Source organism: Chinchilla lanigera, unplaced genomic scaffold (assembly GCF_000276665.1).
Source record: "Chinchilla lanigera isolate Chin_1 unplaced genomic scaffold, ChiLan1.0 scaffold00020, whole genome shotgun sequence".
Lineage (NCBI taxonomy): Eukaryota > Metazoa > Chordata > Mammalia > Rodentia > Chinchillidae > Chinchilla > Chinchilla lanigera.
The window spans coordinates 2,777,250-2,800,999 of NW_004955421.1; the positions used below are offsets into that span (position 1 = coordinate 2,777,250).

The 23,750-nt window shown below is 38.3% G+C and overlaps 1 protein-coding gene across 16 annotated transcripts in view; it reads left to right on the plus strand.

The window, feature by feature from the left end:
- Arpp21 (cAMP-regulated phosphoprotein, 21kDa) overlaps nucleotides 1–23,750 on the plus strand; it is a 156,256-nt gene that overhangs the window by 95,491 nt on the left and 37,015 nt on the right. For 15 of the 16 annotated variants that reach the window (XM_005383663.2, XM_013513806.1, XM_005383675.2 and 12 more), the window contains 4 exons: nucleotides 4,721–4,902; nucleotides 5,753–5,857; nucleotides 6,829–7,089; nucleotides 10,873–10,999. In XM_005383663.2, the coding sequence (XP_005383720.1) occupies nucleotides 4,721–4,902; nucleotides 5,753–5,857; nucleotides 6,829–7,089; nucleotides 10,873–10,999 (675 nt within the window). The remainder of the gene's footprint in view (nucleotides 1–4,720; nucleotides 4,903–5,752; nucleotides 5,858–6,828; nucleotides 7,090–10,872; nucleotides 11,000–23,750) is intronic. The other variant, XM_005383671.2, reaches the window with a different exon arrangement.

Consider the following 23,750-nt stretch of genomic DNA (forward strand, 5'->3'; position numbering starts at 1 on the left):
TTATATAATATTGAAATATTATCTACTACCAATTATATATGTTGATTTGGACAGTAAAGCAATTTTTTACCTACTATCATATATTTGAGAATGTGGTTCATGTATAAAATTTTAATTGATGGAACACCAGTCTTAAGTAAGATTAAGATAAACAATAATTTACTTCTGCCAGTCATGTGTCTACTAATTGAAACCAGATTAGAACTTCTTTTATGAGCATAATTGACTTGGCTATTACCAAGTCCTGAATATTTGGCTTGCTGAAACTAGCTTGAACCATGCATGCACCTGCATTTTCCCCAATACATCTACAAGTTTTAATTTTATCTACAGTATCTTTTGCAAATTTGTCTCTATATAGCATGTTCACTCTTGTAAAGCAAATCTGAACTTTTGGACTTGATCTTTTCTCAGCTGTCTTGAACTTAGTCACCTTCAGGGAATTTTAACAGAAAGTTCATCTTTATTGGGCTATCCTGTTTCAATTCAGGACATTTTGGAAATGCCAACAGACAGGCATTGACATCCCTGAACTATTAGTTAATGCCTTTATATGTCGTTTTTCCATTTCGCTTTGCCTTCGTCTTGCGGATGCCTGACTGTGTTATGTAAGGGGATGCCATCGGCAGAGATTTCGCTTTAAGGAGCTTTTTAGTGCTTTTCTCCTTCAAATTTTCCTAATGGGTTTCCATAATGCTGTATTTTTTATTTTTGTCAGGACTTCTAACATTAAGTGTTTCCACATTTCTCTTAAAATGTACCATCACATTTTTGTGTGCTGTCTCTAAAAGTACCTGGCCACAGGTAGTATAATTTGAATATTACCTTCTAAACATCAGCAAAGAAAAATCTCTTTGTCTCATCCGTTCTCTCTCTTTTCAAATAATTACCCCTCTAGCAAGTGTACACCAGAAATGCTTTGGTGTTGAAAGTAAGAGCATATGACTTTACTTATGTGAATTGCCAGTGGACCCATTTCCTTTTTATTAGCACATTTATAAGGTCCTTAAAGGAAGGGGCCAAACTCAGTTTTACTGACTGATTCATTCATTCATTCATTCATTCATTCATTGAATTTTTACCTCCCTGGAATGAATAACAAAGTCCTTAGCACTGGGCTATCACTCAGCGAGTGCATATTATTGGGCTAATGTTTACTCTCCATTACACCTATTGACATGCAGTGTGGAGTTTTTTAATCTAATGTCACGGTAGAGAGGAATGAGTAAGCTATATTGAATCCTTTCCTCTGCCCCAGCTGGGAACTCCAGGCACCTCAACTTGCTTCTATCGCTGCATTTGTTCACCTCTGCAACAAACCTGCCGCAGCTGGCAGGGCCTGTTTGTGCAGCGTCTGACACGGAAACCTCCTCCTGGAGACTGAGCAGGCAGAGGCTCCCTCGTCTTTCTTCCCTCTTTGGTCAGCAGTAGCTGCCATTCAAACTAAATGTTTGCATTCCGTTGTAATTTTATTCAGATTGGTACCAAACATAGAATACAGAGGAGTTGTTACTGCCTGACTCGAGAGCCAATCGTTCCCTATTCTTGGTTTCTTAAGAAAGGCTTTCAGCCCTCTTGGCTGCTTCCCTGGCCTCCATCTTACCTCTGTGCTCCACAGCTCTTTCTACCTTTCCCTGGTCAGCATGATGTCAGTGTTTTGCCTTTTCTTCTCTTTCCAGAAGATCTTACCGTCTCTCTCTACTTAGGCAAGTCTGTAGTATCTTTTATACATAGTTATTTAGCACAATTTTTTTTGCTCCACGGCACATTCATTGGTTACATTTCAAGCAGAAAATACCGAACAGGGTGTCTGAATTTATGCTGAGGTTATTTTTTAACTCTAATTATAAGTAGTTTTTCATACTTCTCACTAGTGAGAACCACAAGTTTTATAGTAATATAGTAAAGGTCTTTTCTTTTGCTTTTCTATTTTGTGTATGTGTACATCTATACAAGTGAGCACAGAATGATATCGGTTTTGAAATAATTTCTTGTTACTGTGGCGATTTATTTTTAAGGTACATTAAATCTTCCTTTTGTCTTTCTAAACTACAAAACAAACAAAAATTGGAAAAGCAAAGATTAGGATACTAAATAGTCTGATAATTTCCTTTGAGGTAATTTGTATTGATTTCCAAATATCTGGTTTGGGGCAAATAGGTGGATTATAGGGTTTTGGATCTAGGAAATACTTATTGTTTTAAAGAAAGAAAACAAAATTGAAACAATGAAATATAGTTAAAATTAAATGACAGTGATAGTAAACCAAATGCCTTTGAAGAGTAAGCACATATAAAGGATAATACCAGATTTCATAGACTCAGGCATTGTTTTCTGAGTGGATTTCTGGTCCATGGGTTTTCCTCTTGAAGCATGGTCTTGTTGGTACTAGAAATGGTACCAGACATCCCTTGGTACTCTGCCAAGCATGTTCACAAATACACAAGATTTAAAGTTTCTTGTTACATACATATGCAGATAGTTGGCCTCAGAATTTCCAATAAGAATGAAAATGCTAAGCTCCCTGTTCGAGTGCCTAAAGTGTACCATTTATCAAGTTCATTGCTCTCTGCCCATGGGCATTTCCTTTGGCTTTAATTCAACCTCAGCATTTGTCTTCACAACCTGCTCTATTTTATTTTCTAAATTAAATTTACTGTTATATGAAATGCATAGCTGAAGTGCATGACCTGCACATATCCAAGGTATAAACCTTGATAAATTTTTGCATATGAATACCTGTGTGAACAGCACCCAGATTGAAACATAGGCATGTATAGCTTCCAATAGGCTCCCTCATTTCCCTTCAAAGGTACCATTATTCTGACTTTAATTATCATTAATTAATTTTGCCTGATCTTGTATGTAATAAATGAGATTATACAGTAGAGGTCTTTTATGATTGTTTTATTTCACCTAACACATTTTGATTAATTAGCTTGGCTCATAGTTTATAACAGTCTGTTCTGGTTGTATGAGTACTGTATGCACTTTTTTTCTAGCAAATTCTGTTTCCTCTGGTTCAGGTTTATATTTTACCTGTTGTTGCTAATTTTTTCAGAGGACTGGTGATACTTTGATGTTTTTCATATATATTAATAAACAAAAAAGCATCACATGCTTCTAACACTGGATAAAATATTCATGCAAGCCCTGTGTGTCAAAAGAGCACATGGACTGAGAGGCCTTGAGTATTTGCCTAAAGAGACTGAGCATCCTGCCTACGCCATCTCCCTATTGCTAGGAGAGGTGGGTCCTCCTGCGAAACACAAGCCCCAGTCCAAGACCTCCATTCCTTCTGAGCATTTTTCCCAGGTTGTTAGGAAATATTTCTGTGAACATGGCTTATAGACAGCCCTGTCTTTCCCTTTCGCAAGGTGGCACGGCTGTAGACAAGGGAAACAAGGACTCAAACAGCTCCACAGTTTTGCCAGTCTATGTTTTCATTTTCTTTCATTCTTATCCTGCCAAGACATGGCATGATTCCACTTTGAAGTATTTCCTTCTCCTCCCTTTACTTCTCATGCATAGATTTATGACTTTCAGTTATTATTGGGGGGTTGCTTTGCTAATGTTTCCTAATTGTATTCATTTTCCAAAATTGAATGAACTCTGTAAGGGAAAGTGAATGAACTCTGGAGTCTTCCTGATCAGAATCATTTTCTGGATTTCTTGCTTATTGGGTTTTTTTCCCTAGTACTGAATAAGTTTCCTCTGGGCCCTAATTTTCTTTTTGCTAATGTGGAGATGACATTGCATGCATGTGGGGTTGGTGGAAAAGCTAAGATTATACGGCTAAGGTGCCTGTGACATTAGAAAAGATTCCTTATCTCTTTTATCCCCCTCTCCCCTTTCTCTCATTTGCTGCCCTTTACTCTCCTTCTGTAAGCTTATTCATGTATCTTTTCTGGAGCACCTTCATTTCCTCTTCTAAAAACCAGGAAGACTGTACCTTTCTTCCTCGCAGAACCTTGATGAGGCTCAAATGGTACCATTTTGCAAATGATAAAATAATCCTCACACATAAAGCAATGCAATCATTACAAAATATAGTGAAGCATGTCATTATTTCATAAGGCAAAATGCCACATCTAAATTCCATCACAAGGTCATCTGTAATGCATTTATCATGCATCATATTTAAACTATAAAATCCTATATATTCCTGCTTGTATCTGCCTAAAGAAGGAGCAAATGAACATACTGTATTCTGTTGTACACATATTTTTCAAATGGACAATGATTTTGAATTGATGACCAGGCTTAGAGGAAGCAAAATAAATGTATTGGCAAATAACTTGTGACTGGATGTAAGCAGAGTTTTATAAATGGAAAACAGCCCTTATCTCTCAGTTTATGTTATCTTGCTGATGCCTGTGGGGTACAGGGCAGTAAAAAATAGGGCTCTCTGGAGATTGCTTCTCCACAGGCCTCTCTACTGGGTGCCACTGTCCACAGATACACTTAACTTTGGCAAGACCCCCCAAAGGTGCTGAATTTATTTGCTGTTTCTTAAATTACTATTGGCTTGTACTGTCCTCTAGCTCAAGCTAGTTTAAAGTCACAAGCGGTAAAATCTTTACCTTGGTGAAAGTTCTAGCACTTGGATTCCCACTGCTCTGCCCCTTTTAGGTTATTCTTGAGGTGTCTATCATAGCGGTGCTCTCTGGGAGTGGGGAGACTGAGACGTTCACCTTGGCTAAGGTGTGACTCCTTGCAGGCCAACCCTTCGTGAATCCGGATGGAACTCCTGCAATATACAACCCACCTGCCAGTCAGCAGCCCCTGCGGAGCACCATGGTGGGGCAGTCCCAGCAGCAGCCACAGCAGCAGCCCTCCCCTCAGCCTCAGCAGCAGGTGCAGCCTCCACAACCGCAGATGGCAGGCGCCCTGGTGACTCAGGTGAGGAGCTGGCTGAAAGGCAAGGGGAAGAACTCAGAGATAAAGGCTGCACGTTCTTCAGAGAAGCAGCTCATTAGGACGGGGAGGAATATTTCCCAGAGGTGCCACCAACAACCACTTAAGCCTCATAAGTAAAAGCTGCCAGCTTAGAATCATTGATTTCAGGTTCACAGAATTTCACTGATCTTTAAGTTTAGACAGAAATGTTTACCTTATCAGACACAAGTATCCGCAGGGTGAGAGCAGGTAAAAGGAAAAATAAGTAAGTGCTTTTTTGAGTCTGGATGCTGTTTTATGCATCAAGAAATATTTGTCTAGGAGACTGAACTCACAGTCTCATCCAGGCTTTTATGTCATTTTGCTCATCGAGTTCCACCTTGGATCAAATGTTAATGTTTGCAGAGTCCTTATTCAACTCATGATCGATGGGAAGAAGAGAAATAAGTCTGTTCCAAAATGGACTGGTGGTTCATACCTGTAAAGCTGCAAAGGTGCCCTTCTGTAGAAATCTGAAGTGTCTCGGAAGGCAGCCGGTGTGAACTTCCTTTTCACTTTTCTCTTACTTCTTTGTCCTTAGGCAATACTTTCAGACTCAGAGAATCCAATGAACAGTAGCATCAAATGAACATCACTAACTTCTTAAAGGAGGGTTCACTGTGTGTGAATGTGCCTCCCTCCAGGCTACTCACTCTAGTGTGATGGCCTTCACATTTCTTTGGTGGCTGGTTCTCTTCCCTGGACTGTAATGAATCTAGATGGCATCTTAGAGACACTGGTGTTTCTCCTAAAGAATTTAGTTTAACTCCAGTGATTTCCTATTACCTGATCAACCTTTTTTTTTCCCCTCCAGTCTGTCCAGGGCCTACAGGCAGCCTCCCAATCAGTGCAATATCCAGCAGTCTCCTTTCCTTCCCAACATCTCCTGTCTGTGTCTCCAACGCAGCACTTCCCCATGGTACTGTATCATATGCACATGGCTTTTCCCCTGAGAGAGCATGTCTACTGCTTTTACTGTTAACCCAACAACTGTGGATGATAATTGTGGGTGCCATGGGTTGACTCCAAGGTGAGGGTATGTGTGTGAATGTCTCATCCCTAAACAAGTCAGTCTAACTCTGAAAAATACCTTGCTTTCTCTCTGCATACTGTATAATGTTAAGTACTTCTACGTCTGGTGCTCTCCTTTTAAGCATATACTAGCCAAACAAGAATTGAATAGTTTCAGAGTTAAAAGTTCATGCTGCATTGTGGAGAGATATCCAAACTTGTTGTGAGGTAGTTTGGAGAACATGTCAAAGTCGGAGTCTGGATAGCCACCATCATTTCTCTATGCTCCAGATGCATACATTGTGTTAGGTCCCTGGTCCCCTGATTTTCTTTCATTCTCCCCTTGGATCAGTATGTCTTTTGCAGTAACAGCTTAAAGAGTGAGCATTGTCCCTAAATCTTGAGCACCCCAGACAGCAAATATTCTCTGATTTAGGCATGTGATGCTTTGGTGACCCCAGTCCCGGCTCTACCTTTACAGAAACAGTGGTGGGTGCTAAATACAGGTGCATCTGTCTCTCTCCAGAAGGCAGGTCCGTCAACTAAGAAGACCAGCTGGCCCTTCACGGCAGAACACCAAGGCTTCCTTGACTGTATCACCGTCCCCCAAAGCTTGAGTCATCAGTGACAAAAGTGTTACCACTGAAAGGAGATTTGGTTCAGATAGTTTTCCATCTCTGACTCAGGGTGAAAAAAGTGATTGCTCATGTGATGCACTCTTATTATATTCTGGCTGAAGAATTTCTTGATTAATTTCTTTTCAATTCATAATTCCCTATTGTCCCACCACTACAAGTGTGTCCTGTCTCTTCTTCAGTATGCTTCCCTCACTTACAAGCCTATCTTATCGATTGCCTTACTTATTTCCCCGGATGGCAGAGAGACGATATGGCGACACAGTTCAGCCAGATGAACCTGAGCCGGCAGTCCTCCGGAGAGACTCCGGAGCCCCCTTCGGGTCCTGTCTACCAGTCCTCCCTCATGCCACAGCCCACCCAGCAGCCAAGCTATGTCATCGCCTCCACAGGCCAGCAGCTTTCTACAGGAGGCTTCTCGGGCTCCGGACCTCCCATCTCCCAGCAAGTTCTTCAGCCCCCTCCCTCACCGCAGGGATTCATGCAACAGTCTCCACCTACACAGGTACGCTTGCTTTTCACCCCACACGTGAGCTAGCTGATTTATGGTGCATTTCTGACCTCGACCATTCTGCTTAGAATATGGCCAGGTCAGTTTTTCCTGCCCATCTTGTCCACTCCCTACACCAGGACCTGTTTTGGTTTTTTATTCATCCCTGGTGAACAGGCTGGAGGCTCAGAAAGTCAGTTGAATGAAACTGCCCATGGTAAGATTAGGGGACATCCCACTTTCCCAGCTGCTGGTGCACACACATAGAAAGCAGTCCCTCCCATCTGCTTTTGCCTTGCTTACAGGACTATCCAGGAAGGGAAAACCCTGGAGAAGGGCAAGGAGAGGGGGAGGGGAGGGGAAGGCCCGCCCGTAGGGCCTTTGAACCCTCTCTTCTTGCTCAAGAAATATATGTGTTTTTTTCTTTATCAATTCACAAGCATTTTCTGGAGCTAATCTGATGCTTCAGGCAAGAGCTCCTCTATGAATATAAAGGAGAAAGGCAAGCCAATATCCACTGTCCTTTCTCTCCCTAAGGGGAGGCATGGCTCATGCCTGCTTTCACAGGTAGCTATTAATCATATTTAATTGACTTGAGCATGTAAGACACCACAGATCACTGATTTTTACTGTCTTCTCAAAGACTGATTATGTGTTACTGCTCACTACCAAACATCACGGGCACTCTCCTGGGTATCCCTTGCACAATATTGGCTGTGATTACTGTCAAGATATAAAATGCACAGAGGCATTTTCTGGTCCATTTTCAAGGCACTCATATCCCAAGAAAGTTCCATCTTAATTATGAAGTATTGCACTGGATGAGCTGTGTAAAATGCAGTGTCACCTTTGTATCATTTGTTTCACTGGCTTAACATCTTGAATAAATTATTTTCTCTTCAAGCCACACAAAGCTCTCCACCATGAGACGATTTCCACTCAGTTGTTCATTTCATTTGGAGTGATTAATTAACAGCTCATCTTCAGTCACCAGCTAGGTAATACGTCTCTCTCCCCCGGTGGGATTTAAAGAGAGGCGTAAAATAACTTTAAGTTACAGGAGAAAGGGCTTCATTAATATATTAATTATTTTACCAATAAATTAAATACTTCTAGTTTAATTATTGGGAAAATATAGTTTAGGTTTCAGCCTAAATAGCGTCACCAAAGGACCCTTGCTCATTTTGTTGTCAAGAGGGGAGTTGGCAGAATGTTTAATAGAGGACATAGAAAGAAAAGTCATTCTGCAGCGGAGGAATTTCAGTATCAGTCCTGCAGAAGCAAAGACAATTCAGAACCCCTAACACGCCTCTAGCGGAAATCCTTTTACGCCCTCTGCGGTGGATTTGAAACACAGTAAGGAGGGAGGCAGTGCAGATGTTCGCGGTTCAGGCTCAGTCTGGACCTCTATAAACTTCCTTTTTAAGGAACCCCGGATACAGGTATAGTTTATAAACTTTGGCGATTTTCAGTTTAGTAAACATTTTAAAATTTAGTTATACAACTATGGAACAAAGGGAAAAAAAACTCAAATGAAATTCAGCCCATGTATGTTTATGGAAATATGTTAACTGTATACAGAAAATAAACTCGGGGTCAATTTCCTCTCAATTTCTTGCATTTTCTGAATGTCCACTAGAAAGAGTAAACAGGAAACACAGACAAGGCTCAGATCCCTTGAAAAAAAACGGAATGAGAGAAGTGTTTATTTTTTCTAGTTTTTTTCTTTTTTTTCTTTTCTATCCTACTCTGATCATTTTTGGAGTCTCCATATTATAATATGGTTGGTTAAAAATATACATTTCCTCTCTTTTGGACCATATTTGCTCCCTTCTCCCTTCTCCTTTCTGTATTTAAACCATTCATACTGATTCTTTAAAAGATTCTTCTTAGCTTGGCTCACTTTCTTCCTCCCTGAGGGAGGATAAGAACGGACAAAGTGCCCATTTGCTTCACACGGCTGAAGGCCTGAATTCCTAGGGGACGAGCGTGCTCTGCTGTGGAGAAGTGCTAGAGAGAGGCCATAATAAAACCAAACCAAACAAAAAACAGCCTTAAAATATATCTTACGTAAAGTTTTACATTTGCCAAATACTTTTAGCACTCATCGGAGTACTTTCAAGTGTTTGAACTCCATCCTTCAGTCCTGAATTTATTTTTACCTTTCATGTTAAATGTAGAGCAGCACGTCAAGGGATGACTATCACATTCATGAGCTCACCTGTACCCAAGACCCAGTCTTTTTTGAAAGAAGCAAAATGCCATTGTTTCTCAAAGACATGAAAATATAATATTGTGAATGAATTAGATGATAAGTGGTCTTATTCTTAATATTGGAAGGCATGTGATGTGTAACAGTAATAATATTTAATTGGACCACAGTTTGCCAGAACATAAAACCTCTTAGTGCTCTAGAGTTACTTAGGGTTTGATTGTTTATAAATTTTACAAAAAAGAAGAAATAAATGATAAGATTAAATCATTATAAAGAAGGCTTACAATACATGAGTTAGTTGCCAGATTCTTATCCTTGCTTATTTTAGACTCATTCAGGTCCTTGACCTTCAACATCTATATTATTAGGTTATCAGAATTATAATTCATAAAAATTCCATGAAACTGTGTTATCACAGAGCCATGAAAATTGTTCTCTTTATTTCAATTTTATCCTGAGGCAAGAAAACATGCTAAATTTTTCAATAGCAAAATTGAAGGAGAAAAGTGTTTCTTATTTGATGTGAGCAAATCAGAAAATAAAATAGCAAATAAAATCAAAGTTCTCAAGTAAGTGGTTCATAATTTTACTGTTGGCGTACACTACTGGTCAGCCGTCTGCTAGGTTGTTTCTGTTTGCCCTGTAGATAAGATGGCGGGAGAGAGGTCAGAGACTTGAAAAGGAAAATGATTATTGTAATATAAATGACGTAAGGTAGGCAACCTAATCTTTTCAGAACAGAAAACATTTAATTTCAATGAAAGTAATTAGAATTTTTCTTTTATTCTTATTCATTAGAAACTTATGGAAGGTGGTAAAAAGCAAAATTTAACATACTGCCACTTTTATATTTAATGTAATTTTTTTGATACTAATTATATTCAAATCACTGTGAGGTATGCTTTGACAGACTTTAAACCTCATCACAGATGGATTGTTTCTGTTCCATAGAGCAGCTTAACTGGGGCCACATTCACGCACATAAACAGTAGGGTGGCCTGGTGGGTAGGGTGCCTCTGGTCTCCACCTGGTCTCTTCCTATAGCAGAACAGCCTGGACTTCTTTACCTGGTAACTGGGGTCCTTCCTGCTGCAACTAAAGTTGCAAATCCTCTTGAGGTTCAAATTTGCAAGTATCAGACATCACGTCTGCCTCTTTATGCTGCTCAAAGGGAGTCACAGAGCCACAGATTCAAGGGCTTGGACAGTGGATTCTTCCTATCAAAGGAGTAGTACCTTGCACATACAGGCCTGAAAAAAACTTTATGGGAACCTGTCTTTACCATTCTACCACAGTCAAATTACATCATAACATAAAGCTGCATTTTGAAGACTTTCTTTCTTTCTTTCTTTCTTTCTTTCTTTCTTTCTTTCTTTCTTTCTTTCTTTCTTCCTTTCTTTCTTTCTTTCTTTCAAGACTGGGTGGCACTAAGTTGCAAGTTGCCTAGATTGGGCTCAAACAGAAGGTCCTCCTGCTTCAGTCTTTCCAGAGTGCCAGGGTTAAAGGATGCAGCACCATACCTGGCCAAGTGATTCTTTATGTATAGTTCTCATCCCCTGCTTGTTTTCCCCTGTCTTCCACAGATGCCTGTGTATTATTATCCATCTGGTCAGTACCCTACCTCAACTTCACAACAGTACCGACCCATGGCCTCAGTTCAGTATAATGCTCAGAGGAGTCAGCAGATGCCACAGGCAACACAGCAAACAGGTACTTGGAATCTGTTTCCCATACTTTGCTCCAACCCAGTTATAATTCCTGGTGAATTTTGTAGGTATTATTACAGGATTAGAACCCAAACTTGACAATGTACATTGGCATGTTTCTCCCACCCAGAGAAGTTCACAAATCATTTGATCAACAATGTATGGAAGAGTAACAGATGTAAGGAGGTGAAACCTACACCAACCAGCCTAGCATTCCAGGTGTGCACCCTAAACTCAGTCTCCACAAATTACTTTGCATCCTCTCATTTGTATTAAAGCAGAGAGACAACCACATCCCTAACTTTCTAGTTCATACTTTTGTTTTCAATTTAAAGAGTGCTTTCTCTGTTCCTAAGGCTAGGGAACCAAACTAGATCGCTTTGATAGCATTCTAGCAAGCGCTGTGTTTAGAAGAAGGCTACTGACAATGATGGAACTCTGCTCCGTGGTTCTCGCTCATGATGGCCACCTGCCTCCTGCCCAGAGCCGGCAGCCACTGTGCAGTGGGAAGGGGGGCCGATACACTGTACGAGAGTGAGTAGCAGGTCTCACAGTGAACCGGTCTCTTTCCCTACTGTGTCACACTCCTAATGGAATGCCGTTTCCCAGAGAGCAGCGGAAACCTAGCAGGGCTGAGTGACTTGTGCTAGGGAGAGGTTTGTGTCATTCCTGCTGAGCAACTGTGGGAAAACCTGCTAATTGTTATGCTGAAGACGGCCTGACTGGGAGAATCTGCCTCTGTAAGTAGGTCATGGAGAAGAGCACGTGCTCCCTACTGCTGCTTATAGATGCCTGCTCTGTGATCTGATCTCTGCCCTGAATGTTTATATGCACCTGTGATATGTACAGATATATGCATGTAACATATACATGTTATGTACCACTTTTATAAGTTCTAAAAAACATCCAAAATCCTTTTCAGGGATTTGTGCCAATCGCAGACAGCCCTAAGAATGCTAAGACTGATGTTGCTGGTACTTTGTCAGATTGGATAAAGAATTAAATTCCTCTGTATTGTGAATGGCTATGTGTTCTTTAGTCAATTTTATGATTTATTTAAAGCTCATGGAGAATTGGAGAAACTTACAGCAACAAGCCAGATTCTGAAAAAAAAAAAAAAGAAAAACAAACAAATAAACAAACAAATGAACAAAACAAGCCAGATTCTGTCTTGTTTCAAGATTGTATTAGTTCAAGGAAGAATCTATTTGACATTTGCTAAAATAAGAACAAAAAGTTTCAAATTTTTTTTTATGTTTAAGAAAGCATTTGGCAATATTTTCTTGACAGTTGGACATGTTGCTTCCTGTATCATTTTGGTGGTAACTGCTATCAACTTAGCTTCATGCTCTAGGAATGTGTTGCTTGCGTTTTAAGCTGTCTCATTTTCTTCAGCTAATGTTTAGCAAAATATTGATGTGTAATTTTCTAGACCTTGGTCCTCGAGCCATGGAGAAGTTTTCTTTTTGGTTCCATGTGCATTATAGAGGTGGGAAGATGCAGATATTTAATTATAATGATCTTGCTTTTATTACGTTTAGTGTCATACATGACATTCTAAAGAGATATTTCAGTCTTATGGTAGAGTATCATCAAATAAATCTATGTGGTTACAGATTGCCTGGAATCTGCTAAACTCTCGGGGAGAGAGAAAGCTGGATAAAGATGTTAACCGAGTAACAGAATTAAATTCTAGCTCTTTACTGACTGCTATATTGCTATTTCTTCTCTCCACTCCGCTGAGCTACATCACAAGGAAAAATATGTAGACTTTTTCCCTCCTTTAATAAAACATTGCAGGAGAATTTAGAATTTTACGTCATGGAGAGACCTAACTGGTCCTAACTACATTCATGGGCAGTTGATGGCTTAGACTAACCCCATGTTCACACATTACCACAAAATTCCACTTCCAAAGAGAAATAATGGTGCTGTGATGAGAAAAAGGCATTCCCTGGGCAGCAGCATGCGCAACATAAAAACAAGGGCGGTGTTTCAGATGTCAAGGACGTGAATGTAGTGAGTGGGGTCTGTGGGGGCTGCAGAAATGAGAAATTGAAGGGAGCAACAACATCAACCCACACATAGCACTGAGGACTTTGAGCTCTTTGTGCTCACCACACCTGGTAACATGTGAAATCACAACACAGCTTCCGCTGCAGCATTTACTGTAGCATGTACTGGGGAAAGCAGATGTTGCCCCCGCCCTCACGGAGATTCACTGCTAAATAAAATCCAGCTTCGTTGGTGGCTCTTTGACAGTATATGGACACTCTACATCCTTCAAGTAGGAATCCTTTGGCAGAGCCTAGTGAAACCTAAAGAGACTTTTCAGTGGGTTCAGCGGATTATTTGTAGAAAGAACTCTGTCTTGCTAGACCATCTTATAGAATAAAGAGCATCTTTAGATAACTGCAAAGCCCAGGTTTTCTAGAGGAATTTGAAGGTAGAGCTTGTTTGTCTTTAAGTGAAACTCAGGACTAGGATTGGCATAATGCTGTCTCTGAGAGTAACTCTGACTCACTTCTCTTCCTGTCTTCTGCTGCCTGAATTCTCTCCCATCCTCACCTGATACTGACACCAGTTGGTGTCATAACATCCTCAGCTATTGCGTGATTAATCCTTTGAGTGTGGCAACATTATGTCCTTGAAAACCAAATGAGGTTTTAATCTCAATTTGCTTCTTGGCATTCTTCATCATGTTTATTTAATTGCAGTAAATAGCATCTTTTCTCGCTCCTAAGTTGCTCACAGAATTGAGACCTCTGTCAGTTACAACTTCCTAGGCCTTAAAACTATACTCAGTAAACTTTTATGAAGGGAATTTGACACATTATAATTGATTACATAGGACACTTAAGTTACACTGAGGCCCAGTAAGGGGACATTTTCTTTTTCTTGGTGATTTTGCTCTCTTTATCCTATAAACAAATGGTAAATATCCTATACATAGGGAAGAAAAACTGCCAGTAATGATTGTAATAAAGGCCACTGATATGAAGAAATTTTGGATAAATCAAATGATAGATTTGCATAGTGATATTTGGATTTTACCACTACCTACATGAGGAATTTCATAAACTCTAAATATTTCTAAAGGAAAATATTGTTTATTTATTACAATTTCAGTATTTCCAAGCAACCCAAAAGCTAAGGATCCATTTTCTTTATGAGATGATTGTTAATAACCCCAGGTTACAAAGAAGAGCAGTTACTGTGATATAGATCAAATGACAGTAGGTTCTTAAGTAATTCTGGCATTAAAATACTTGGAAGTGAGAGTGTCTTACCTTAGGACAGATTTCTCAGTGATAAAAATTAACATGAAGTTTCCATTAACAAACCTTTCAGTCCTCAATGTTTTAACTCTATTTCAGTAGTCAGGTATTTTACTGCTTTTAGTTAGCATCTTTGTTGATGTATTTTTACTCTTGTTAAAAATATTTTTAAGACCACAAAAAATATTTGCAATAATTATAGCTACCATTTATTCATTATCTCTCATGAGCAAGTTGCTGTGTTCAGTATTTGCCAACAGTTTAAACTTGATCACAAATTTACAAGTAAAATGTTAGCTTCCTTACTTTGTAGATGGGTGAAACTATCACTCAGGGAGGTAAAATAAATGACCCTGGGTGCCAAAGTTGACAGAGTTGAAAGGAACACCCAGGCTTGACTGATGTTTAAATGCCTGTGTGTATTAACTGCTTTCTGGGCAGAGTAGAAAAATAACAGTTTTACCTTTACCTTTAGTAATAACACAGAAGACCATATAAAAACCAATATGTTGGAATCAAACCTGCATGCTTATGATACTAAGGCAGGCAGTATTTAATTAATTATTCAATAGGCCTAAAACAAGTTGCCCAAAAAGCAGAGCAAAATAGGAACCTTTACCTCCCTACCCAGCATAGGGTCCTATGTTTGCAGAGTTGATCAATAACAAAAAATGTCACAGGAAATTGAGAAAGGAGAAGCAAATTCTCTTCTTCTGAACAGTGTTTTCAAGTCTCAATTTTGTTTTCAGACTTAAGAAATATATAGAGCTTTATTCTTACCTCCCCAGTATTTTGGATGCATCTGAAAGACACAAAAATGAACATACACAGTCTTAAACACCTTTACAAATAAGAGTTTAAAAAAGAACCTGGATTTGGTATTAGAATAATACTAGCCAGGTAAAATAAATTGGAACATGTTTCTGACCCTTCTATTTTTTGAAGTAAACGGTACATAAATGATGCTAAATATTCGGGTTGTTGTTTTTTTTTTTTTTTTTTGATGGTAAATATTCTTGAAATGTTTGGTAGATTCCCCAGTAAGATCACCTGACTATGATGGCTTTCACATCAATCCATTAACTTTCTACTTTATGATCATTTCTAGAGCATTTAAATTATGAATTCAACTCTTTTATGTGTATAAGTCTGTTCACATTGTCTATTTCATCTTCTCTGAGTTTTAGAAGTTTGTAAGTAGTATCAAGAAATTGATCCATTTCTCATAAATTATAGAATTTAAGGATATAAGCTTTATAGTTGTATTTGTTTATACCATTTTAGTATCTGGAGGATGCATTGTGATATTCTGTGTAATTCCTGATAGTTATGAGTTTTAAATTCTCTGTTTTTGTTTTGTCAGTCTTGGTAGATTTATGCAATTTGTGGATTTTTTCAAAGAAGTGACTCCTTGTTGCATTGATTTTCTTTTTTGTTTTATTGCTTATATTTCATTGATTTCTGCTCTTATCTTTATATACTATTCTCTTCATTCTGCTCACTGAAAATTTGCTGTATTTTTGTATTTTCTTCAGGTAAAAGGCTAAAGCATGTATCTGAGACATGTTATATTTTCTAATGTAACCACGAAGTGATACAAATTTCACTTTCAGCCCAGCTTTAGTTGTTTCCCACAATTTTTTTATATTCCAGTTTCACTTGTGTGCATTTGTAGTGTGCATGTGTGTGTTTTGCTGGCGATCAAACCCAGGACCTTGGGATACTAGGCAAATGCTCCAATCACTAATCTGCACCTATGGCTCTGCAGGTAGTTTTAGTTTTGACATTTCCTCTTTGGCCTCTAGATTATTTGTCAATAAGGTATTTAATACCCAAGTGTTTGGAGATTTTCCTGTTTCTCTCTGTTTTTGGTTATAGATTTATTCTATTATATATAGTTAGATAACATTTTTATGATTTCAATTCTTATAAAATCATTAATTTTTGTGGTACAGGATATGGTCTATCTTGCAGAATGTTCCATGAATACTTGCACCAACTCTGTATTCTACTGCTGTTGTTTAGACTGTTCTACACATTTCAGTTAGATCTTGCTTGTTTATTTGGTTCTCAAGATTTACTATACATTTTTATTTTCTGTTGCTAGATTTACCTGTTGCTGAGAGGTAGTCATTCACAACCCCCAAAATAAGGTGTTCTAAAGTCGTGAAAGAAATTTCCAAACAAAAGTTGCCTTTAGTGTCTCTGAAGTCCAGGGATGGAGGAGAGACTTTGCATCTATTTGGAGCATTTCCTTGTTTCCTTTCCTAAATGAGTCCAAAATATTTTATTCCCTAAGAATAATAGACACATTCCATAGAAATAGTTTGGAAGTTAAAGACCCTTGGAACAGGCATTTAAGTGAGCAGTTCCTATAAGCTACTGCCTATCATTGCTCGCGTAGCAGACTTTCAGCACTGCTGCTTAGTCCTAGCTATATTACATTAGGTTTAAATAGATGAATGATGAGACTGTTTACAACAGACAGTCCATAGCTCTGGCTTCTTAACAATGGGTCAGTACTGGCAGTACTCTCCAGTGTCATGAGAATGCAATGGTATGACGATAAGATGGCTGCAAAGAAGTGCAGAAAAAGGAAAAAACCTGAGAGAGCCTTAAATGAGTTTAGGGTTAACTTCAGCAAATCATTTGGAGTGGATTCTCAAAACTAGAGAGATGCTTATAACTTCTACTTTAAAAGATTTCTTTCTTCATCCACCCTCTCTCTATCCCAAGTATCATCTAAATGCTTCATTTTGGGTAAAAACCGTGTTGTAGATCATATTTCATGAAAATATTTTACTTTTCAAATTACAATTTAGAAGGAAACCATGAAAAAAAGTTATAATTATGTCACATTGCAAAACCCAAAACAGCTTCTCTGAGGGTTTCTTAAGCCTACTCACTGTACTCCTGTGATGTTCTTCTCAAATCTCTGTAGTGAGTTAACACTGTTCCAACCACTTTGAAATATTAGAGTTGGAATCTCTGGCAGAAAACAGTACTGGACACTTATGTTTAAAACAAAACTCATTTGGACTTTCCTTCGACAGTCTCCTCACCAGCCATTCACAGATTTCACTAGTGTAATTAGAAATGGAGTTGAAATAGTTAATTTTGCTAAGTGAGGGAGTTGAGATTAGCTCAACCTCCTCCTCAGTGTGGAGTCTCTTTTCTGGGGACCAGACAGGAGCCTTCCACTACTTTAGCGCTTACAGATTTAGTATTAAATGCACATTTTGTAAATGCAGCAGGCTTAGCCAGTATGGCAAAGTCTTACTTCTGATATTCAAGTCCTGACTATGCGAATTCAGAACCACTTAACACATGTAAGTTATAAGAACAAGCAAGTCTGAGTAGAAATACCTCCAGTAATTTGCAGATATAGTAACACATACCACCATTCATCAGAGAGGAATTAGAGATTCTCCAAAAGTCACCCTATCATTTTTCTTTTCCCTGAAGAAAAGATGGAAAAAGCAGCAGGCCTTCTGACTGTGCACTTAGTGAGAGAGAAAAATGGTAGATGTGGACAAAGAAGGCTGCAACGAATCTAAGATATATGCAAATAAAAGACATGGAAGAATAGTGAGGGGAGAGGAATCCAGGTTAGGGAATGGGTATTCCATTTATTGCAGCTTTCTACTGATAATATGATAACAGAATAACCCAGTAATCTGGAAGTGACATTCTAACCCTTGGTACAAATCTCCATTCTACACCTAGTAAACCATATGTATCCAGAGAGTTCTTTGATGAAGAACTGTAGAGGTGGAGGGAGGGAGTTATCTTGTCAAAAATACAAACTTTAGGGGCTGGGGATTTAGCTCAGGGGCAAAAGCGCCTGCCTGGAAAGCGCAAGGTCGTGAGTTCGGTTCCCAGTACCGGAGAAAAACAAAAAAAACAAAAACAAACAAACAAAAAAAAAACAAACTTTAAAATAGGCCGCTAGACTTTTGTTTCAGAGAGGAGCAAAACCTACCCATTTTCTTAGGTACTGCCATTCAATTCCTTGTACCCTTCTTCATAAGCAAGTCAAATCCTGGCCTCTGGAGATTCCCAACAGGAGCTTGTCAGTGCCATTCATCGTCCCTCACACTGGGGGAAAGGATAGGGCTCTGTAACCAGGGCTTCCTCAACTTTAATGTACATATAAGCTATCTAGGTCATACTGAAGGGCATATTATTGCAGCAATTAATGCTAGCGTTCGGCACTGGGTCTAGAGATTCTGCGTTTCTAGTGGGCATTCAGGGAGTGTTGATGCCAGCCTACAGTTTTCAGAGCAAGGGCTTGGACAAGGCCTTTCTAAATATGGTCACCCCATAGACAAACTGTGAAGAAAAGAGATTTACCCAGTCACTTTTTGATTTAGCATTGTTGGTATGCTAGCCGTAATTCTACTATCTCATCATCAGAATATCTGATCTGTGAATTATAGGTAATATATAGAATATGTTAATGCTTACACATCTAAATTTTGAGAGAGAAGTTAAGTATATCACGATTCCGTGATGTAGCTAGAAATCATAAGTGTTGAAGGAATGACTCTTGCATGTACCTATTTTTTCTGTGGCGTATTCAGTGAGTGGGAGGTGGGACAGAGAGACAAGGAGCGGAAGACTGAAAACGTCCGCCTCTTTAGCCATATCTCTTTGTGATTTGTCTTTCCTTGGTGGAGAATATGATGTCTCTGCTAAAGTTGTTGAATGAATATTTAATAGGCTAAATGGAAATCTCTCAGCCATCCAATTCAAATATAAATAAGGGAGAAATCATAGTTAAATGCTAAGAAATTGAGTACAATGGTCCCAGCAAATCAATCCACATCAGCAAGTGAATATGCACAATTTGTTAAAATGCAAACACCCAAGGCCCACTTTTAGAAGTATAGTATACTTGGATTATGATATACTTAGTGACAGGGAATTTTTACAAATTTAATGTAGTGTTCCCACAGAATTAATTTATTTTTTATTACCATATATTAATTATGAGGTTATGAGACTCTCTGTGATGTTTCTACGCAGACGTGTATCATTCACTGATCATGTCCATACTCCATTCTGCCCTCCCTTGCCCTCTTCCCTGCACAGCGCCCGGGTTCCCTACCCATCCCCCAGAAGTCCCTCTAGAAACTGATTCCCAGCACTGAGACAACAAAGGAGAGGCTGGCCCTGAAAACCCCCTTTCGGCAGCTCTTTTCACTTATTTTCATTTTCTTCTCAATGCAAAACAATGGAGTAGGTTTGATGGCGTTCTGCTAGGAATATGTGCTCATCCGTGAAGCACAGGTATATTTGAAAATAGACCCAAGTCACAGTTCTTTGGTGATAAGTCTGCATAAAAATTCAATAATCAGTAGTGTGTTAAGCTTCTTTTATTTCTTCTTTTGGAAGTGATATTTCCATTGTAATAGTATATTGTTAGTATTTACATCTCTGAATAAGAAAGAACATTACTGCTTTCTTAATGCTGTTCTGAAAACACATTTGAGATAGGGAAAAATGTACCTTAATGGGAACTATAAATTTATTTAGCAAGAGTAACTGAGTGAGGTTGACAGTGAGTTGTGTATTTTTAGCTTGACTTATTTAAGCAATCAATGTCGAGGTAATTGAGACAGGTTCTACTTCAAAATCCCTTCTTCTCCTCTATGTTTGTGATTTTCCTCCACTGGGCTTCCTCCGACCCCTGGGGTTGCCTGAGATGGAAAGAGAGTGTCAGAGCACCAGGAGGAGTGTGGGTATTTGTGTGACCAATGAAATACAGGAATTCAGAAGCCTTCTGTAAAACTTGACGATCACAAAAGGCATACATTTGTTTAATTATTTGTCATATAATATCCAAACATTTTGATATTTAAAAACCCCTTGATATATACATATTTTTGGAGAAAGTAATGTGCACATGCTCACTAAGAGAAGCAATGTGAAGATTATTATACCTGACAGCTCTAAGGGAGTGATTTATATTTTTTGTGTCTACATTATTATGTTATCAGAAGCAGAGGGTAAGTTATCAAAGAGTTACAAGACCATTTTATTATCTGTCTGATTTCTGTTAAGATCAGTGTAAGGCACAAGAATAAATTCTTCTGGAGCATGCTGTCTTAGTTTGGAGAGGTTTTCTACAGAAACTTGCACATGTTTCTTCCATTAATTGGTATTGTTATCCCATTTCCAGAAGGGAGAATTAAAAGTATTACATTGGGATTGAACGTTTAACATTATTAGAACCAATAAACCATGCTATTTTTAGGCCTAGAACTTCTACTTGTTCCCCACACCATGTAAATGACCCTTAGAAGGCTATAATAAAATGAATTTATGTTTGCTATTGCTGCCTCAGTGCATTGCATTTTATGTGTCTTTTGTTTTACATTTCCATTTGTTATTTTATTAAGTATGGATTGTGTGCTTCTGATTTCTACTTTTCTGCAAACATGAAAGACAAAGCTGTGCATGGTGAGGCATGCTGGTAATCGAAGTGCTCTGGAGGCCGTGGCAGGAGGATCTCTGTGAATTCGAGGCCAGTTTTGGTTACATAGTGAGTTCAAGGCCAGCCTGAACTACAAAGTGAGATCTCATCTCAAAAACAAACAAAAAAAATTTTTTAAAAGACGGGAAGATAAATCATGACAATTTTTTGTTTTTCTCAGAAAACAGAGCTAATTAAAAGAAATAAGAAAGAGCTGAATTTTGGATGGTAAGGAAAGAAGTTATAAGAAAGAATATCACATAAGTAAATATTTTTAAAAACTGTAACAACACTTCACTGTAACACTTCTATGTAGATTTTAGAAGGGTGAAGCTGGATGTCTCCTCTATCCTCAGATCCTCTTCCATCATTTCAAAGAACCCCCTCTTCGTTTCATTGCTCATTGTCACGGTTCTTTGAGTCTCAAATTCATTAACTTCCACTCTGATCTTTATAATTTCTTTCCTTAGCTACTTTCCGACTTAAGGTGCTCTTGTCTTTCTAGGACCTTGAAGCACATTCTAAGTTATTCTTTTGGAATCACTCTAGACTGTTATGTGTGGATTTACAGCTATAACTTTCCCTCCAAGAAGTGTTTTGTTGAGTCCCATAGGTTTTGGTATGTTATAATTCCACAGTTATTTGATTGTTAAAATTTTTATTTCTTCTCTGATTTCTTCTGTGATCCACAATAATATATGACTTAATCTCTGTGTGTTGGCATAGTCCTTTTTCTTTTGCTCTTTATTCCTGCCTTTGTACTGTTATGATCCAGTAGTATTCAAGGGATTATTTTAATTATTTTCATTTATTTAATTCTACTTTATGGCCTAAAATATGGACTATATGGAGAAGAAGCTTTGTGTGCTGTTGAGAAAAAAGTGTTTTCTGTTTTTGTTGGATGAAGCACTGTGGGTATATTTTAAATCCATTTGTTCAGTGATCTGTTTCAACAGTGATGGTTCTTTGTTGATGTTTTAGTCTGCTTGACTACCTAGTTGTAAGAGTCAAGTTTTGAAATTGCACTATAACTGAATTGGGTGTGCTAACATCCAGAGTACATATATTTATAGTTGTTATCTTTTCTTGTTGAACTGTTCCCTCTATCAGCATGTAGTAACCATTGTTGTCTCTTCTTAGCAGCTTTGGCTTGACTTCCTCTGTGTGTGGAAGTAGCAAAGCTGCTCCTGGTTGCTTTCAGTCCCCACTTGAATGCAATATCATTTTCCATTCTTTCGCTTTCAGTCTATGCATTTCCTTGTGGATGAGGTGTGTTTCATGTAGGCGGTATATGATCACATTTTCTTCTTTTTAATCTAATCTGCAAGTCTGTCTTTTTTTGATTGGGAAGTATGTGAACATTAACACTGAGAGTTCTTACTGAAGGGTATTTAATGAATGCTGTCATTGCATTATTTTTTCCAGGGCTATTTTCTCTATTTTTTCCCTTTGTTTACTCTCTCACTTAGATGTATTATTTCCTTGGTATTCTTTGCTGCTGATGGCCCCCTTGTCTGTTTCCAGAATTCCCATGAGTATTTATTGCAATGATGGTTTAGTGGTCATATTTTCATTTAGGATTTCTTTGCTGTGGGAAGTCTTTACTTCTGTCAGTCTTTTGCAGGATGTAATGTCTGAGTTGACAATTGTTTTGTTCTAGGCTTGAGAACCTGCTCTGGGCTTTCCCATCCTTTAAAATTTGTGCTGAAAAATACTTATTGCACTAAACTTGACTGTACACTACAGGTTATTTGCTGTTTTTCTCTAGTAGTTTTTATTATTGTCTCCTGTTTTTGAATTTGTGGAATTTTAATTTTGATGTGTCATGGAGAGATTCTTTTCTGATCATGGTCATTTGAGGATATATGTGCATTTGGAATTAAATATTGAATCACTTTCCTAGATTTAGAAAATTTTCTGCTATGATTTGAATGAATAAATTTTTGTACTTTTAACTCATCTACTAGGTTTTTCTTTATTCTTAAAATTCTGATTTTTTTGAGTCATGTGACAGCTTTGGATCCAAGTTGCATGGTGTCTTGTTGTTTTTAAGGTATTACTGAGTTTATGATCCACTACATCAACCTTGTCTTCTATTATTGTCACTCTGCCCTCACATTGGCCAAGTTTGCTGCTCATCATTTTCATTGAATTTTTCGTGTCTGTCTCTGCTTTCTTTCTTTACATACTTTCTTGTTCTCTTCCAAAGTGGTGATTCATATCTTACATTATCTAGTTTAACCCAGTTATTTTATTGGTTTCTTTTTCCTTATACTCTTTGAAAATTTTGCTAGCAAAACCCTTTATCTGTTTACTTAAACCCTCTTTAAGCTAGATAAATATATTATTTGCTTCTACATTTTTTTCTTTTATCATTGTAAAAGAAATGACCATTTTGTTTTTAACCATTATGACCATTTTGTTTTTTAGTTCTTTACCTGTAGTTTCCTTTCATTTATTGTCCATGAAATCAGCTTTGGAGGGGTTAGGGATTTGGGGAAATACCATAGGTCTTTGATTTCTCATGTTCCTGTTACTTTTATGCTGTGGTGTTGTAGATAACTGAGTTAGAAAGAAATATTATGGGAAGACAGGGCTAGGCCCTCAGAAGGAGCCAGTGCAAAAGATGAGATACCTTACAACTGCAGGAGAGACAGACACCTCCAGCTGTGGGCCAGACTTCAAGACAAAAGACAAAACAAATGCACCCACATACCTCCTTAAGGATAAACATCAGGGATTAATATTCTAAATAGGTCTCTATCACCTTGAGAAAGCTAGGAAGAGTCACTAACTCAACCCCCTACAGGAAAAGCCCCTGTGTTGTATTCTTGCCTGCTTGCTACATATTCACTTCCTTATGTGATCCTGATATAATCAATTTTACCTGAGCAATTATATTCGTAATCTTATTGGTTGACCATAGTTTTATCCCACCTCATGCCCACCTTGTGATTTCCCATTTTTTCCACATGTTGAATCTGCCTCACCTCATGGTT